The sequence below is a fragment of the Volvox carteri genome, assembly GCF_000143455.1.
Source record: "Volvox carteri f. nagariensis unplaced genomic scaffold VOLCAscaffold_15, whole genome shotgun sequence".
NCBI classification, from domain to species: Eukaryota; Viridiplantae; Chlorophyta; class Chlorophyceae; order Chlamydomonadales; family Volvocaceae; genus Volvox; species Volvox carteri.
In genome coordinates this window covers 378,892-392,301 of record NW_003307558.1, presented here as the reverse complement: position 1 = coordinate 392,301, position 13,410 = coordinate 378,892, and the positions used below count along the sequence as shown (strand labels likewise).

Genomic DNA, 13,410 nt, shown 5'->3' with positions numbered 1-13,410 from the left:
TGGAACGAGCTAGTTGCCGGACTAGAGGCCGGCGGCGCAGTGGGAACCGGGATGGGTAACGGCGACGCCAGCGCCGCCGCCGCCGCCGCTACTGGCAGCGTGGATGCCGCGGCAGCTTCCCTGGCGGCGACGGCGGCGGCGCGGTCACTTCGCGGTCCTGCTGTCCTCGTCTGTGACGGCGAGGAACTCGATGGGAGCGCTGCGCGTCGCGGGGTCGGCAGCGACGGCGGGGCGCAACCTGGTAATGCCGTACAAAGGACAGGGTCTCCGCAAACAAGGGTGGGTGGAGGGGCCATCGGCTCAGCGCCGCCTTTGAGTGAGCTGGTGGGCTCCAAGGACTCAGATGACTTGATGCTGGCTGGCATCGTGAAGTACGATGCCGGCGGCGGCACCGCCGTTGGTGCTGCCGTTGCCACCGATGCCGCCGCCGCCGCCGCCGCTGGCGGCAGCCCTTTTGGGGCGGCCTCTGGGACGGCGACGGCAGACGCCGCCGCCGCCGCTGGCACCCCGTTTTCCTCCTCTGCTGCCGCCACCGGTCTGGACGAGGATGACGAGTATGACGAGTCTGATGACGCTGACGGCGACGGCGACGGCCGTGGCGGAAGCGTCACGGGGAGGTCTCGCGCTCAGGAAAGCGGCGACGGCGAATGCCGCAGCGTCGACAGCGCTTCCAGCAGCAGCAGCAGTAGCCGCAGCGGCGGCGACATCCGGCGCGGCAACAGCAGCAACCTGCGGGTCAACGTTGACAGCGGCCCTGCCGCCACCGGCTCCACCGGCCCTTCCGCCAGCGGTGTTGCGCGGCGGCGGAAGGGCCGTCAGGGCTCGGAAGTTGCACCGTCAGCAAGCGGCACTCGGCGCGTCATCCTGAATACGCCATCAATGAAGAAGGTCGACAGCGGCGGCGGCGGTGGCGGCGGTGGCGGCAGCGGCGGCGGCGGCGGCGGCGGTTCCGGCGGCTACAATGGCGGCGGACGTCCGCCATCCCCACTGCCAACGTGGTCAAGCCGACGAGCTGGACGTCCTAGCGCTATGCTCGACAACCAGCCCTCGCTCCAGTTCAGCGGCAGCGGAGGCGGAGGCGTTGCCGCGGTCACAACGGCGGGTAAAGGTGGCGGTGGAGGCGGAGGCGGAGGCACAGCGCCGTTGGGCCGTCGCACGTCCGTACGGCATGTCGACTCGGCAATGCAGCCGCATCCGGAATCTAGCAAGGTTGGCGGCGGCGGCGGCGATGACGGCGGCAACGGCGGCAGCGGAGGTGGCGGCGGAGACGCGCAGGGTGGCCTGTTTGGCGAGCTACAGACCGCGCTGCTGGCCGTGGACGCCGGCGTCGCCGCCAGCGACCATACCCGTAGCTCCATTACCCTCGGCGGCATGGCCGCCAGCGGGGTCGCCGCCGGAGCCCCGGGCGCCCCGGACGACCCGGACGAAGTAGGCAGCCAGGGCAGTGCGGTGTCGGGCATGGATGAGGAAGTGGGCGGCGCCGCTCACCAAGCCGATTACCGGTACGACATCTGTACGGTTTCATAACACGTTCGTACGACTTATATACGGCAGGTCATATGGTTGGAATCACGATTTCGTGGCGGAATTACTACAGCGATATTGCAGCTGGTGTGTAAGACATCTCTTGGTGTGTTTTTCCCCCCCCCCACATCCCCTTCTTAACCCCTTGGCTCCCCTCCCCGTGCTTTCCCCTGTTCACCCCCTCCCCCCGTGTTGCACGTGGCGCCATGTCTCGTCATATCACATCAAAAACGTGACATGGCGTGGCTTAGGCGTGGTAAACGGTTTAAGAAGTTGGCGGCCATGTTGGGCAGTCCGCTGGTTCAGAGAGCAGCTCGTGACTTCCGGTGGCAGGCTCTGTTGGCGAATGTGGCGCAAGTGGTTTCCAACCTCATATCATTTGTACTACTTACGTTGCTGCTGCACACACAGGTGAGATGGCATGAGATCGGGTGCGTGTACGAGCGAGCGAGCATGTGTGTGTACGACCCGGAATACGTGTGTTTTGTCTTGTCCTGCGTTGTGAACATCCGCGGCGAGAAGACTAATGGTCCTGGCTGGCGGAAGCACCCGGATGCTTTTCTCTCCTGCCACGTTCGCTCCCTTCGCATCCTCTCTTGTCCTCTTGGTTTCTCGTCTAAGAAAGTCTTCCTGATATCGTCCTGATGTTCAGATAAAGAGCGTGGGGCGACTGACGTACACCGCCAACGGGTTGCTGTTGGCGCATGAGCTGTTTATTGACCTTGTGCTTCTGGACAATTTGCACCGCGGTCTGATTCCGAACACATCCTGGTGGGTGCGGGGGTGCGGGTGTGGGTGGGGGGGTGCGGGTGCGGGTGCGGGTGTGGGTGCGGGTGTGGGAGTGGGTGCGGGTGTGGGAGTGGGTGCGGGTGCGGGTGCGGGTGCGGGTGCGGGTGTGGGTGCGGGTGTGGGTGCGGGTGTGGGAGTGGGTGTGGGTGTGGGTGCGGGTGTGGGAGTGGGTGCGGGTGCGGGTGCGGGTGCGGGTGCGGGTGCGGGTGCTGCTGCGGGTGCGGGTGCGGGTGTGCGGGTGCGGGTGCGGGTGCGGGTATGCGAGTGCGGGTGCGGGAGTGGGAGTAACTGTTGTTGTCGGATTTGGGAAAGGTAAGTGCACGTGTTGGCGAGGGTCGCTACACATACACACATGCATGTTCACATACATACATACAAACGTTCATGCATGTAAATTATGTATGTCTTGTGTCATTTTCAGGTATGACTCAAATTCCTTGGCAAAGTTTTCGTCTTCGGTTGAGGCATCTCTGGTGAGGTTCGAGCAGCACCACTCGTCATCGTACCTCGACTCGGGTACGGCACGTATCACGGACGCCGTGCCGTACAATCCATCGGATCTAATCCATAACTGGAACTACCCGGCTTGGCCTGTCATTGACTATTACAGGTGGGAAGTGCTGGCTTGGAAATATATAACCATAACGGAACGCAACGTGCGTGGCAATTTAGCAGGACTCACTCGCACAATGCCGTACTGTACTGCAGTGTGGATCCTCCCCGAGTCGACATGGTCAACAAGTCGCTTTGGGAGCTGGGTACGAGCATATGGGTGCAGGCATTGGATGTGCACCACATGCAGGTAAAAGGAGTATCGTACGGCGATGCCGTACAGAAATGTACGGCAAGGTGCATTTAGATCGGCTAGTCCTGAGTCTTGTGACCGGCGTACTTTTGGATTTGCGACGGTGTACGGCTGTACGAACATGTATTGCCAGGGCGCGGTGCGACTTGTGCTGCTTGTCTTCAGGAAGGAGACAGCACAAGGACAGCTTCAATGTGTTAACAAACAAATCTTCGGTGTGATATCACGATTGGTCCGGAGGATTGGTCCTAAGGAGTGTTTCCTGGCACAGCTAGTGGCCAGGGCCGGTGTTGTACCATCTGCAGTCAGCAAGTTTTCTTAGGGCTCTAAAAGTCATTGTCCTGTTGGTGCTTTGAAAAAGTATTCCCGGCGCACGTGCTGGATTATACAGACGAGCCTGGCGGCGGCGAAGCTCCGAAACCGTACCGCCTTCCTGGACGCCCCGCTCCGAAACCTCTCCGCCCCGACCAACAACGACCCCTTCACGGACATCATTGTGGCGCGACACTTAGCCGGCGCGTATACCCGCGACACCACAGACAACAGCAGCAGTAGCAGCAATGGCAGCAGTAGCAGCAACATCAGCTGGGTGACGGGGATCTGGACGGTGCCGGGAGAGGATGGGCATGGCGGCGGCGGCGGCAGCGGCAGCAGCAGCAGCACCGCGGTGGTGAATTGGACGGTGCCCCTGCTGAACCCGGGTCTCTCTTGGAGCGATGCCTGGCGGTTCGTCCTGTCGGCTGGACCCACGCAGCTGTATCAAGGCTACCACCATACGCTGGTACGTACCTCTGGCTTTGATGGCAGTTGGATCCGTATGTATGTATGTATGTAGGCATGTATGTAGGCATGTATGTATGTATGTATGTAGGCATGTATGTAGGCATGTATGTATGTAGGCATGTATGTATGTAGGCATGTCGCCATGTATCTAGGCATGGAGAGACATGTATGTGATACATTTATGACCGAGCCCGGTGGGTACTACCGCCTGACCAGAGGCGAATACGCTGCTGTCCTTAGCGGAACACACCACCTCTCGCCGGGCAAATCCCGTCCTCCGAAACCAAGGCGGGGGGAGGCAGGGGAAAAACAGGCGCTGAGACGTGATGACGGCAGCTCTTACAGCACAGCGAGGGAAGCCCCTTCCTCAGACGCGGCTCAGACACGGTACCGTATCTGAAGGGGAGGGAGGGTCCTCTTAGGGGGGCTCGGAAACCGCAGCCCTGCAGCCCTGCAGCATCTGTACATATGAATACATATATCTGTACATTGCGGTTCGCCCTGGCGTGCTACTAGATTTAGCTGGCGTGCGACTAAATTCAGCGTACAACTATACGGCATCTGTGCCTTCCGTACTACCTCCCTCACCCTTTTTCACCTTTGCCTCCCTTTTTATCCCTTTTAACAACCACTACCTCCCCTTCAACAGCTAGCCCTAACCGATCGGGCCGTAACCGCTTCCAACAACATTAACCGCGTCCAGCTGGTGTTGATGTTGGTGGAGGGCTGTGCGGTCGCCACCCTGCTCGTCACGTACATGTGGTGGCTGCAGCACCGGGTGACGCAGCAGCGGTACCGAGTGTACGGCGTCTTTATGGCCGTACCAGTGGGTATGATCCGGGCGCTTGCGTCCCGAACCATCACGATTAGCCAGGGATCAGATTCCGAGGTGCGGGTTGGGGGAGAGGGGGGAGAGAGGGGAGAGAGGGGAGAGGGGGAGAGGAAAGCGCCTAGGGTTTTGATAGGGTTTGGGGGGAGGGGGCAAGGGGTATGCGCCAAACACACACACGCTTGGTATTGACGTAGGCGATTCACATTTAAACCCTCACCCACACGGGTTGCAGGAGGACTCGGACGACGACGAGTACCAGCAGCAACAGCAGCAACAACTGTCAGCCGCGACGCAAGTCATCACACGACAGGTACGGAACTGTACGGCATGACGTATGGAAATACACGTCCATGATCGCGCCATGCTGTATGCATGGAGAGTCTCGAATTTCAGGGGAGGTCATTTCGAATGTACGACGCACCTCGTACGGCGGTGTTTGTACGATCCGTTGTGACATTACCGCGCACCCTCCTTCCTCACCCATTTCCTCCACCTAAGCTGTGCTAACCCTGCCCCACCCGAGCATTTGAACGCGTTTGCACAATATGTGCATGCTGTACAGCATTGCCAAACTACTTCGTACGGAAATGCCGTAATCTCCGATGCCATGAACCGACGCCCATCTCAAGGCCTTGGACCATACGTTATTGACGTTGTTGAAAAAAGTCATGAAAATGTCCCAGCAATGTATGGCAGATCACCCACGACCCCTTTTGTAAACGTTGTCCGCAACCATCTTCGCAACTCTTCGCATCTTTCCCCCCCACCACCACACACACCCTCAATCCCACACACATACGCACGCGCCCCCACCCTGTCCTACCTCCCCCCACCCCGTCCCCCCGCAGTTCAGCGCTGCAAACTCTTCCAGTTCGTTTCAGAGCGCCGGCGGTTTCCTAGGGTTTCTGTCCCAGTGGCGAGTTCTCAGCCGCCGTAACTCTAGTAGCCTCAACCCCGGGGGGGCCGGGCGGACCTCTCGGGCGAGTCGCAAGTGAGCGCTGTGGACTGCGGGTCGGGTTGGGTTTAGGGGTTGGGGGGAATGGGGAGGGGAGGGAAGGGAGGGGAAGGTGTGTAAGAGAGGCACAGAGTGGGTTTGGAGGTTTCTGTGTGTATGTGTATGTTGCCCCGCATAGGTGTCGTACATGTATGTGCGGGGATGGCTGGGGGGATGTGTTTGTTTGCAGGGAGCAACAATTGTGACGTATTAATGCAGGAGCTCGTCTCGGAGTTTGGGATGTCAGTGTGGGATGCCAGTGTGGGATGCCAGTGTGGGATGCCAGTGTGGGATGCCAGTGTGGGATGTCAGTGTGGGATGCCAGTGTGGGATGCCAGTGTGGGATGTCAGTGTGGGATGTCAGTGTGGGACCTCTCCAGGTCGTCCAGCCATCCCCCCCTCTAGACAACCTGAGGATAAGAAGCACATAACGAGTTCCTGTCCGCGCGCACGCTTGCCTGCCCACCTGTCTGGCATGTCACCGCTAAACCCGCGCCTCCACGTCCACACCCTTCCCATCGGCTGTTTGGACCCTGGCACAATGCTGCTGCTGCTGCTGCTGCTCTCCTTTCCCTCCGCTCCTCGCCCTCGTCCCCACCTCCCGGTGTCCTAAACAGGCTGCACCGGCGGCGCATGATCCGCAACAGCCGGGACTCGCTGAAGCTGCTCATCCCCTTCGTGGTGTGGGGCGTCGCCATCTGCATCATCTACGCGACGGGTGCGTGTGCCGTGAGGCTTCTGCGGGGGAAAGGGGCGAGAGGGAAGGAGGAGGAAGGCGGGAAAACCTGATGTGCATAAGTTAAAAAGGAAATATTGCCTGACGAGGGTTAAGGAGCGGGGGGAGATGAACTCGCCGGCAGGGGGCGAGATGGCGGCAGGGCACCGCGGCTCGGTAGGGTTTAGCCTTACCTTTGGGGGCGTATGGGGTTGGGTGGGTCGCGGGGAGTAAAAGTACTCGCTATTTCCGGCGTTTTCTTCCCGACCCTTGCCGAGTATGCTTCCTAACATTTGTTTCCATGCACGCGTTTGGTGCTTCCTTCCCTCCATCCCTCCCATACTCCCACACTCCCACACTCCCACACTCCCAGCACGACGCGTCTCACGCTGCGTTTCAATACCCTCCGACCCCCTTCAATCCATGTTTCCCCCCCCGTCCTGTTTAGGCTACTACTACCTGCAGCAGGTTCAGGCTCCCGTGAATTTGCTCTCCGTCATCGACTCGGCCATCATTTCCGTACACCGCCTGATGCTGTACTCTTTGCTAACGTGCTCGGAGTTGGCGGCTCACGCACGAGTGATGCTACGTGAGCTGCTGGCCAGTGAACTGCGAACCTTCAAGGTACGACAGCGACGTCGTACTGACGTGCACGCGTACGGCATTTTGCTATAATCCGTACATTCGTTACACATATCCCATCATGATTATCGTCATCATCGACAGCAGCATCACTTTTTGAGGATAACTTCTCCTGCTGTAACTATGGTTGTGCATTTATGCATGCGTTTCTCTGTATGTGTGTACGTGTATGTATGTATATATATGTATGTGTGTACGGACCAAGAGAAGCTCTAGGAATCCCGGGTTGATCTTTCTAAGGACTTCCGTATTGTATGTACGGTGCAATCTCCACACTGTCTGTATGTCTGTGTATGTGCCTATGCATAAACAATAGGTGTGCACATTGATTCTTGTTGTCCCTTCTTTACGGTGACCACCTCCCACCACCTCCCACCACAGCAGCCACTAAGAGCCTCCAGCAGTGGTAAGGGAGGGTACGAGCTCTAGAACGGCCTTTCCTCCACACGACAGGAAGTGGGGCGCCCGGCCCCCCCCACCCCCCCCCGCTCGCCCCCCACCCACCCACCCCCATGACCGGCGTGTTCCGTTTATGGGTTTACTTCCCACCATACCTGGGAATACACCCGCAAACTCAAACCCCGAAAATGCACACACACACACATACAGACGCACGTACATGCACGCGTATGCATCACACATGCACGCATGCACAGAGAGGATAAGGTACAACCTTACAAATCGATGGGTGCCGTACAACCTGCCACGAAGCACCTTATCCCTCCCTACGCCGCAGCTGCAATGGGATGTGATGTTGTACGGCGCCAACGGTACGACGTCGTCGGTGGACCGGCGGTTCGGTCGGATTCAGGAGGGCGTATCGTTTATAGCGGTAAGAGGGTTTTATGTTTCCAGTTTAGTTTTGTACCTGCTGTTGACAAGGGTTTTAGGGTTTTAGGGTTTTAGGGTTTTAATAGGTTTTGTTATCCGGCACGGTTGCTGCTGCTGCTTGGTCGGCTAGGTCCCATCGCTGTTGGCTCGATTGCTGTAAAAAGCGAATAGCGCATGCATAGCCAGAGATCTTTCATCTTGGAGGTCGTTCACCACAAGCTATTTTTTAAACAATATTTCGATGTCAACCAGAACAGAACAAAGATTTAACACACACCTGCCGACGTACGACATGATGGTTGTGGAGATGCTGACTGGATGTAAACCGATTATTGTTGTTGTACGACAACGCAGGACGACCTGGCGCGGATCCTGTACCGGGCGGAGAGCTGCAGAGTCTTCGATACGGAAGGCTGGTGTCCGAATATAAGCAGTCCTTTTTATGCGGTACGGATGTACGACAGCCGTCCTTCGTTCTCTTTTCAGGGTTGGGGTGGGCGCGCCGTGTGTGTGCGTGTGTGTTTCGGAATATGGGGAGGTTGGGCTTAGGGTTGAAACAAGGGGCAGTAAGCCCGCCCACAGGTGATTGCATGTATGTATGTGTGTGAAGGTTACAAGTATCTGACCGGGCCTGACGACACTGGCCAGAGGCTGCTGCCCAGAAAGACGGAAAGACCGCCTAAGCGCTCTCCCGCGGACGGGAGAGGGGCGTGAGGGGGGCCTCTGCCCCCTCCTAAGCAGCCGAGAGCCGCAGGTCCGCTAGCTTCGCTCTCCTCCCCCCCCCCCCCCGGGGGTGGGGGTGGGGGCCGTCGCACCCGCGCACGCTCTCCCGAGTCAAGAGGCTCCGTCACGCGAGTTTGCGTTCACCGAGCCTGAAACACGCCACACGACTCCCCTCCCTCCCCGGCCTGATCCGGCTCTTGGGGTGAGGGTTCACTTCTAAGACAGAGGAAACCCGGAAACCCTGCACAGACCCCACCCCTCTCTTCTAAGGCACGAGGTCCGATTAGAAAGCTCACCCGGCCTCTCACCCGATTCTCCGTTGCGGGGGAGCGGGGGCAGGGTTAACCGTTAACCCACGCTAACCGCCTCTCGAGCGCACGTGACGGGGGCGGGGGACGGACTCGGCTAGCAGCTACCGACCAGCTCACCGACGGGGCTAGGGATGCCTCGAGGCAGCAGCACCACACCGGCAGATATATCTGCCTGCTCTACAGCCCCCCCATTCGCCTGCGACTCCTCCCAAGCCCATCAACTTAAGTCCATACATCTGATATGTACGGCACACAGGCCACGGAGCACGGATTGTCGTACATGGTGGAGCGGTTGGTGGAGGACGTAGAGGGGCTGCTTGCTGAGTCCTTGGAGTTCGCCGACATCAACAGCACCAGGCTGGCGTACATCATGACTGTGGGCCAGGTGGGCCCGATGTCCGCGAGCAGATGTGCGAGGAGCTGGGGCCGACTGGCAGCTGTTGTGCCGGCGTGTGTGTTTTGTTTTTGCGCCATCTCGGAGCTATCCCTTTTCATCCCACCCCTCCACCCCACCGCTCCCGACCTTTTTCCGACGGCAAGCGCTGATCCGTGTTAGTGCGCGTGCCGTCTAACGATGTGCCACGCACTTGCAAGTTCCGCAACACACGTGCCGTAATAAAACGCTAATAAGTTACCTCGTCTTGCACGGCTTACCAACAAACTCCCTCAACCAACTCACCTAACCGACTTAGCGACTTAACCGTCTTTCCCAAGATCCAAACCAACCTGCTAAGTTCCCGTTTCCCTCTTCCACTCAGTTTTATCCTCACTCTCGAACCAACTTATACCTGCCCCTTAAATTCCCAACTGCTAACCAACTGCCTGCAAAACCGGATTAACTGCCAACTGAATTAACTGTACAGACAAATTTCTTAACCGAAAACCTTTTTAACCGCCACCCGACCAACCAATCATTTAACGAATCTCGCAGGGTCCTCTTCAGGACGCTTTTCACGTCGTTCACGCGGAGACCGTTACCATTGTGGATAACTACTACAAGGTACGTGTACGGCAGCAGCAACCAATAACTCCCTATGGATACAACCACCACAACCACCACATCTTTACACCATGAAACTAGTATGCGGGGTACGACAACAGGGAGCGGATCCTTCAAGTGCGCTGCTCAGGGAGTGCACTGGCCGGAGGGAACAGGGGGAAAGTTCCCGTCACGCGCATCACGGCTGTTCTGGTTTCGGAGAGGATGTTTCGCCGTACGGCGGTATGCCTCTCCATCAGATGTCAGGGCGTCAGGTGGTGTACCCGATGGTCCTTGTCCCACGTATGTACGTATGTACGTGCATTCCACCTCCCCAGATACGATACACAAAGCCATTTTTAAAAGTCTACAACGACGCCCCCCCTTCCCCACACATACCCCCACACAACACACACTGTCCGTAACACACATACACACACACGCGCCCCCTTCCCTCCCCTCTCCCCCACTCTTTCCCCCCAGCGCTCCGCCCCCCTTCCGAAACACGCACACACACACACACACACACACACGCACACACACACACACACACACACACGCACGCACGCACGCCCCTCCCCCTCCTCCCTGTGTCCCCGAAGGTTGTCGACAAGCTCCACATCGCCGCCATGGTGCTGTCCTGGGTGCTCGCGGTTTGCTTCCTGTTCTGCATGCTGCGTCCCTTCCTGCACCGCAACCGGGGTGAGACCAACCGCATCGCCAAGATGTTGTCGCAGCTGCCCGCGGAGGTGGACATCGAGGGGCTGGTGTTCCGACTTCTGCTGGGGGCTCCGGCCATGCGCAGGTGCGTGTGTGTGTGTGTGTGTGTGTGTGTGTGTGTGTGTGTGTGTGTGTGTGTGTGTGTGTGTGTGTGTGTGTGTGTGTGTGTGTGTGTGTGTGTGGAGGGGGGGGAGGGGGGGAAAGAGGGTGGGGGTGGGGTGGGGTGGGGGCTGCTGTTACAGAGTTGGGGTGATGGCATATGGGGTTGGTTTGGGGTTTGTGGGGGTGGAGTTTCGGGTGGGTGATAGGAATATGGCGTAGAGAAAAGTACTCAGGGAAAGGGAACGAGGGTTGAAGGGAGTAGGGAAGAATGCACACACGGTTCATACACACACACGCACACACGCTGTCCGCGTCCCAGTAGGCCACCCTCCTGTTGAATTGTCAACTGGTGAGACTGGCGAGAAAGCCCTTTCACATCGTCCTCTCCACCCCCTTACCCTCTCCGCGACATCTACCAACCCCCCACTCCCTCGCATAAATACATATTATTATTATTATTCACACAATATTCGTACATACAATCCATGCATACAATGTTTGAATTATATGCGTACGTACATACGCACGCACAAACCCGCAAACCCAATAAAATCCTCGCAGGCGAAACCGGCGTGCGAGCGTGTCGTCGCTCGTGGCGGAGGACCCTGTGTTGGCGGCCAAGATGGCGCAGGCGGAGGCCCAGGCGGAGAAGCTCGAGGAAGCTGGCTTTCCGCAGCCGCTCCACCGCTCCTCCATGTTCTCTAGCTCCAAATCCCGCGTAGACATGAGCGCTGACGCTGCGTACGGCAGCGGCGCTGATGGCGTCAGCGGCGGTGGCGCTGACGGCGGCGGCGGGATGTACGGTATGATGGACCACGGCCGACGCGGGAGCGCCTTGGGATTGTACTCGCCGCCGCCGATGTCACCGTCGAAGTACGGCAGCGGCGGCGGCGGTGGTGGTGGTCATGGGTTTGGCGGCGAAGGGCGTACGGTCAGCGGTTTGTCCACTGTGGACAGCGGCGGCGGAGGCAGCGCTAGCGGCGGCGGCGGCGGTGGCGGCGGCCAGCGGCGCACGCTTGGCAGTATGGGGAGAAGTCTGAAGGGGCCCAGCTTGACTTCGGACACCCTGGGCACCAGCAACGGCGACGGCGACGGCAGCGGGGGCGGCGGCGGCGGCTACCAGCAGGGGCGCAAGGTCAAGGGCCGAGCCGCGTGGATGTGAACTCGATTGGCACCACCCGCGGCAACAGCATATTAATAAAAGAAGCAGGTTAGCAGCAACAGCAGCAGCGACGTAACAGCATCTTCTACTTCGCGAATAGCAACATCATCGGCATCAAGAAGAGCATTCGGAACGTCATATGCTAGAACGCAGTGCGGGAGGGGGAAAAAGGGACAATCAGCCGCTTCTTCCTTTCTTTTCTCCCTTAAAAGGAAGGAGAACTACTCTGCAGGCAATGAGGAAACATTAGGACATTAACACGTGTACTGCGACGTATACGACGCCCGTTGATATGACGTTGTGGTTCCTATTTCTTTCTTTTAGCGCAAGGTGAGGGGATGGAGAAGTACGGCGTCGTCCATGTATGTACGGCAACGTGTTCGCATAAAGCGGAGAAAGGAATGCGAGAGTCTGGAGAGGGTGTGAAGGGTGCCGACAAGGGGGGAGGGACTTTGTAAGGCGATATGTGTTGAGAGGCGAGGAGAGCTCCGGATGCGGAGTTGGAAAAAAGGAGAGTGTGCGGCAGACGGTGAGAGGATACGGCGGAGAGGTGTGGGGCGATGGGGAATGCTTTGGGGACGAAGCAGCGCATTGACACAGGGGGTTCTCAAAAGGAGAGCGCTGAGCAGAGAGAGCTCTGAGGACTGGTTGCTGGCTGTGCGCCGATGAATTGACGATATTGCCGTACTTGCAACGCTGCCCTTGCGGTCTGCCTTCTAACATGCAGCGCAGACGGACATACGTGCGTATATAAAGACGTATATACATACATACATACATGCCTCCCCATACGTGCACTATCAAGTACATCCCATCACACACACAACACGCACACGCGCACTGTGCTGAAGACGGAGATGATGTTGTGGTTTGCAATGGTGAAGGTGGTGAAGGTGTGTGGGGGGGTACGAAACCCTGCGCAACGGAAGCAGCACCGTACGGCGGGCGTTCTGATGGCGCCAAACAAAATACAATTTCCCGTTCCGAGTCCGTCTTTCCGTACCGTCCGTACACACATATACATAAATACACACGCACATACATACACACATGGGCGACGGCGTTTCGTAAACCAAGCAGAACTCAGACCAACACACATTATTATCAGCAGCTTAATCGTGGATCCTCTCTAGGGCCCTTCGTAACGCCTGAAGATTCTGTTTCTCTCTTTGTCGGTTCCATCTGGGGATGAGTACGACAGCCTTTTGTATCAGGATTGTCTTGTGCTTCCATTCGTACATCCGTGCGTATGTGCATATGCGATTGCTCGTGTGCGGTGATTCTGCTGTTTGTCGGTGTTTTTAAGCTCCTGTATGCGTGGAGGATGTTACCGAGGGCTCTTGTAGGTAGGCGTTTGCGTCAGTCCGCGGCCCCATGTGCTGCTCCCATTGTCTGTCTGTTGGGACGTTGCAGGGCTTTAGGGTGGTGGTGACGCCGCCACGTCATCTCCCATCAATGTACTTCCGTACACCTGCCGTTGCTCCGGTTATTGGTGCTG

At 58.1% G+C, this 13,410-nt stretch overlaps 1 protein-coding gene across 1 annotated transcript in view; it reads left to right on the top strand.

Moving 5' to 3' along the window:
* VOLCADRAFT_117292 (phosphate acetyltransferase) overlaps positions 1-11,912 on the top strand; it is a gene marked incomplete at both ends in the record, with an annotated part of 43,282 nt that extends 31,370 nt beyond the window's left edge. Inside the window, 17 exons of the mRNA XM_002949664.1 lie at positions 184-1,502; positions 1,776-1,935; positions 2,177-2,295; positions 2,735-2,923; positions 3,022-3,115; positions 3,510-3,899; positions 4,551-4,790; positions 4,966-5,043; positions 5,582-5,724; positions 6,345-6,445; positions 6,891-7,066; positions 7,821-7,916; positions 8,270-8,362; positions 9,206-9,334; positions 9,881-9,949; positions 10,531-10,733; positions 11,312-11,912. Coding sequence (XP_002949710.1) covers positions 184-1,502; positions 1,776-1,935; positions 2,177-2,295; positions 2,735-2,923; positions 3,022-3,115; positions 3,510-3,899; positions 4,551-4,790; positions 4,966-5,043; positions 5,582-5,724; positions 6,345-6,445; positions 6,891-7,066; positions 7,821-7,916; positions 8,270-8,362; positions 9,206-9,334; positions 9,881-9,949; positions 10,531-10,733; positions 11,312-11,912 — 4,200 coding nt within the window. The remainder of the gene's footprint in view (positions 1-183; positions 1,503-1,775; positions 1,936-2,176; positions 2,296-2,734; positions 2,924-3,021; positions 3,116-3,509; positions 3,900-4,550; positions 4,791-4,965; positions 5,044-5,581; positions 5,725-6,344; positions 6,446-6,890; positions 7,067-7,820; positions 7,917-8,269; positions 8,363-9,205; positions 9,335-9,880; positions 9,950-10,530; positions 10,734-11,311) is intronic.
* Positions 11,913-13,410: the final 1,498 nt, after the last annotated feature.